The sequence below is a fragment of the Gavialis gangeticus genome, unplaced genomic scaffold, assembly GCF_001723915.1.
Source record: "Gavialis gangeticus isolate Ggan-Ray unplaced genomic scaffold, GavGan_comp1, whole genome shotgun sequence".
Taxonomy (NCBI): Eukaryota; Metazoa; Chordata; order Crocodylia; family Gavialidae; genus Gavialis; species Gavialis gangeticus.
Genome location: NW_017729032.1, coordinates 264420511 through 264425272, shown reverse-complemented (window position 1 = coordinate 264425272; position 4762 = coordinate 264420511). Strand labels below are relative to the sequence as shown.

The window sequence follows — 4762 nt, the reverse complement described above, 5'->3', positions numbered from 1 at the left end:
TAAAAAAAAAAAAAAAAAAATCAATCAAGAACAAAACTTGTAAGTACCTCCATGTTCTTCCATATTTTAAAGATGACTGTAATCACACAGAACAGAACAGAATAGAACAGAACTGATCACAACCACTCTTCTCTCCACTGAGAGCCCTCCCTATCCCGGAAGGCACCATACTGAGAGCTCACTTTCTAACAGCACATGACAGAACAGAAACTGAGATGAAGTGACTGCTGGTAACATTGCATGAAAAGCCCTAAGATAGTTCCCATCATGTCTTAATTCCATGAAAGCCCTAATTATGACTCCACATCAGATGCAGGGCATCTCCTGTGCAGACATAAACTAGACTGAATTGTATAAGTCAATGTGTTAAAGTCTAAGATGAAACAGCCAAACCATACTGCTCAAATCAGTAAGGTGTAAAAAGCACCTTAAGACCATTGATGTCCTTTCTTTAAAAAAAATCTTCTTACAGATCTCAGCATCAGTAAAACAGCAGCATAATCTAATAATGATCATCTCAACTGTTATTATAAACTACTGACCATGTTAAGCAGCTCAAATTAAAAAATACCACAGAACACCAACTATCAGTGCTTTTGGGGTACAAAAATGTGTTTAGGGGGAAAGAGAACCATCACTTATCTTCCAAGGCCTACCTTATATTTCTCTTTAGCCTTTTCTTTTCCAAGGAGTTTTAGAACTTTATCAGCTAATAACATGCTTTGCTGGTTTTGGAAACCTTCTAAAATACAGACTGCAGTGACATCTACGGAAACAAAGAAAAGATGGTTAATAAGAATTAAAATAGCCTTTTAAGCAAAAACAACTGCTGTGATAAGTCACACTGAGGACTCCCAAACACCTGCTTCATAGAGTGAAAGTCTTCACTTGACATGCTTAATTTTTCAGTTCACTTCTAAACAGGTATGTGTGCAAGGCCTCCTCCTCTCCCAAAGCACTGTGATAAAGTAGGTAGAAATCATCTTGTCTTGTCTACAGACAAAAAACCTGCACCTAAAGGGCCTCTTTCAACTGCTGATCCAAAGAAGGTGCTCACTTTGAAGCTTACCTGGGACAGCAACTAGGATCAGGAAAACAAATGCTAAAAAGAAATTTCAATTTTGGGACTGGGCCCAAATTGTTGCCTTTTTTTTTTTTTTTAACCTTTCCAAATTCCTACCCAGTCCAGCCCTCCCATTTTTCAGTTTTCTCCACCTGCTCCAAACTCAACCTGTACTGCCCCCTCTGTGCCAGGGAAAGACACCAAGTTTAAAGAAACCTCACCATCCTGTTTCTGCCTCACTAGTATTAGTTCATGTGGTATCACTTCCACCTAAGCTCGGTGCTTCCTCAACACCAAGAGTTGTTTTTGACATTAGAATCACTGGCTTGCTGCTAAATGGGATTAACACCTGAAGGGGGCCCAAACAGTTACACCACCTCATTCTGCACCATCTTCTTTTCCCCACGTCCTTCCATTCGAAGGGTGATTTTTTTTTACTATAAACATTGCATACAGATATTGAAAAGAGGTTTCCCTATGCCCTGTTTAATCTTTCATCCTCTGCCCTTCCTCAAGACTCTGCCCCATTCACAATAGATTTAAAACCACCCAATAAAACTCAAAAAGGCCTGAAATGTCATTTGCATTAAGTGTGGAAGTCAAATTCTGTTCTTTTGAAACCGAATAATCTCTGAAAGTGTGTTAGTCTGATTACTGCAATGAGCCCCTCGTATTATAGTTGCTTTAATCCTACAGGATTTCAAAGAAGACTTCCATCACAAAGTTCCTCTCCTCACTGGTAAGTGAGTATTAGTATAATTGAGAATTTCATTTTTCTTATAATCATACAACAGCAGGACTACAGTGCAGAAATGATTTAGGGACAACTTGAAATACACCAATTAATTGAATAATCAAACCCTGGAATCTTCCTCTGCAATCACATTTTCTTGACTGAATCAATGTTCCCCTCACTGATGTTGGGTATAACAAATCAAGTCCTGTCAAAGGCACAAAGCTGACATCACATACCACCCCCCACCCCAGCCAATTTATCCAGTCTAGTCATTTTAGCTGCTATAAGCAATAACCAAGCAAAAGAATTCAGACAAACATGAAGTTGGTATCTATTTAACACACAGGACCAGAGGTTTAAATTACCTTAATCAAATCGTTCTTTTCATGTCCCCCAGCATCCCAGTTTTAAGACCATTTGGCTCCCCCAGAATGGGCAGAGAAGCAAAAAATTGTCACAGCATCATGCTAGAATGACTTACAGCTAAATAATGGGCTAAACTGATAACTAAAATGTATCTTGCACTGACATGCAGATGGTTTACTGAAGCCTGAATGTAACAGATGGATGCAGTAAGAGCCAATTTCTGAGCAGTGCTACTGCTTTACACCTGAACCAACTGTTCACTGACAGAGATGCACCTGGTTTTAGAATAACTTGACCGAAGAAAGAAATTTACCCGTGGTAGCTTTTAATGAAGTAGCTCTGCCCCACTATATTTAAAAATAAGACCAAACCCAGGAGTTTTATCATCCCCAAAGCTTCTGTCTCATTATACTCTTGTTACTCCCATACATAGAAGCACTCACCTTCTAAACATTCCTTCTTGTTGTCTAGTTTCTCATGTGCCTTTGCACGTCTGAAGAGTGCTTTCACGTATTTAGGATTAAGTTCAACAGCCTTTGTGCAGTCTTGTGCCACCTCTTTCCATTTTTGCTGCAGGTACAAGAACAACCAGATTTGAGGTATACTATTCGCTCTAAAAACACTAATAACTATTTTTTGTCCATTCAGAACCCCATCGAGTCACTTTTAGTTGCAGTTCTCCCAGTGCTAGTTCCTCCTCCTGGCTTCCAACTACCTGCACCCATTTTTCACTAGGGATAAAGTTGCTGGCCATCAGTGAGAGCCAGTAGTAAAAAAAGCAAAGAAATGGGAAAGGAGTTTCCTGGAGAGAGTGAACGGTTGGAAATTGTACACAAGAGAATGGTGGACAGGAAGACAGGAATAGATGAAAAAAGGAGGAAGCTGAAACAAAAAGTAGCTAGATTATTTTTTGTAAAGCATTTAGAACTACGTATCCAATTACTTCACAAGGATGCGACAATGTAGACTAGTGATGGGCTATGCTATTAAACATGGGGATTTCAACTTCCACCTGGAAAAATCAAAATTAAAAGAGAACTTTAAAATAACCAGAAAGGAGGAACCTCATCTCAATCAATCATTTATGCCTATAAAGTGTTTATCTATTGACACTCCTTTATTAATATTTGTTAAAGAAAGAGCTGTATTTGTTTCTCCCTTGTAACTGTTCCACCAAATTTACTCAGCTTTCAGTTCAAGATGTTTCTAACCATCCAGTCCCAACCTGTACTTCAGAATGCAAAGCTAAGTCTCTCAGACGCATACGGCTGACAGTTCCGGAATTTGACCTTCAATCACAATTCTGAAGAATAGATCCAGGCAAAAGAATTAGCTTACTTCTAAAAAGACTGTATGGGCTGAGCTGACAGGGAGAAGCCCATCAGTAACTTATGTGTAAAGTTCATGTAAACATTTACCTACATCCTAGGTCCCCTGTACATGTGCAGTTAAAGGCACGATAGGAGCCAACATGTAGGAACCTACCTAAATCACGGCAAGGCAAAGGGATTTTTGCAAGCCACTTGCAGAGTGTGGACCTGATTTTGTGGTCTTTTTGCAGTGAGCCCCTTGCCATTCACTGGCTCTGGGGCTCTGGCTAGGTCCTACCCCTTTCTGCTGATTGGCCCAGAGGCAAAAACCAAGGCATAATTAAAGAGCAAAGTCCATGGAACTATCAAATTATCACATTATTATAAATCTAAGCATTAAATTTAAATCTAAATACAGTAAAAGTTCTGTTAACTGGCATCTTACAAGCCGGCATGCTCAATTAACTGGCATGCCGGCTTGTAAGATAAAGTGAAACTAGAAGTGGAAGTACCCACTGTGGCACTTCCAGTTTCTCTGAGCCCCTGAGGCATGGGGCAAAGCAGCCTGCACTGCCGAGCCCCCACAGCCCAGGGGCATAACAGGCTGTGCAGGGCCCGCCTCCCTGTCCCGTGGGGCCTGTGGGAGGGGTGGCAATGTGGCAGGAGGGGCAGTGGGATGCCACACACGTGGCAGGAGAAGCGGTGGCCCAGGCCCCTCAATTAACCGGCATATTTTGTTATCCAACACCCCCCATTTCCAGCTGGCACACATTTTCAAGGTCTAACTTTCATAGAAAACAGAATCATAGAAAACTAGGATTGGAAGGGACCTAAGGAGGTCATCTCTTCCAACCTCCTGCTCAAGGCAAAACCATCCCTAACTAGATCATCCCAGCCAAAGCTTTGTCTAGCTGGGTTTTAAAACCTCCAAGGATGGAGATTCCACAACCTCTCTGGGTGACCCGTTCCAGTGTTTTACTACCCTCCTAGTGAGAGAGTTCTAATATCTAACCTAAACTTCCCTTGCTGCAACTTGAAACTGTTGCTCCTTGTTCTGTCATCTGCCACCACTAAGAACAGTCTAGCTCCATCCTCTTTGAAACCTCCCTTCAGGCAGTTGAAGGCTGCTATTAAGTCCCCTCTCAGTCTCCTTTTCTCTACTAGACTAAATAAGCCGAGTTCCGTCAGTCTTTTCTCATAACATTTCATGTCATGTCCCTCAGCCCTGTCACCATTTTTGTTATGTTCCCCTGGACTCTCCAATTTGTCCACATCCTTGCTGTAGGG

The 4762-nt window shown here is 41.3% G+C and overlaps 1 protein-coding gene across 1 annotated transcript in view; it reads right to left on the bottom strand.

Moving 5' to 3' along the window:
* Positions 1-4762, bottom strand: part of TOMM70 (translocase of outer mitochondrial membrane 70) — a gene marked incomplete at its 5' end in the record, with an annotated part of 44677 nt that overhangs the window by 18445 nt on the left and 21470 nt on the right. The window contains 2 exons of the mRNA XM_019523739.1: positions 657-766; positions 2609-2735. Of these exons, the coding sequence (XP_019379284.1) occupies positions 657-766; positions 2609-2735 (237 nt within the window). The remainder of the gene's footprint in view (positions 1-656; positions 767-2608; positions 2736-4762) is intronic.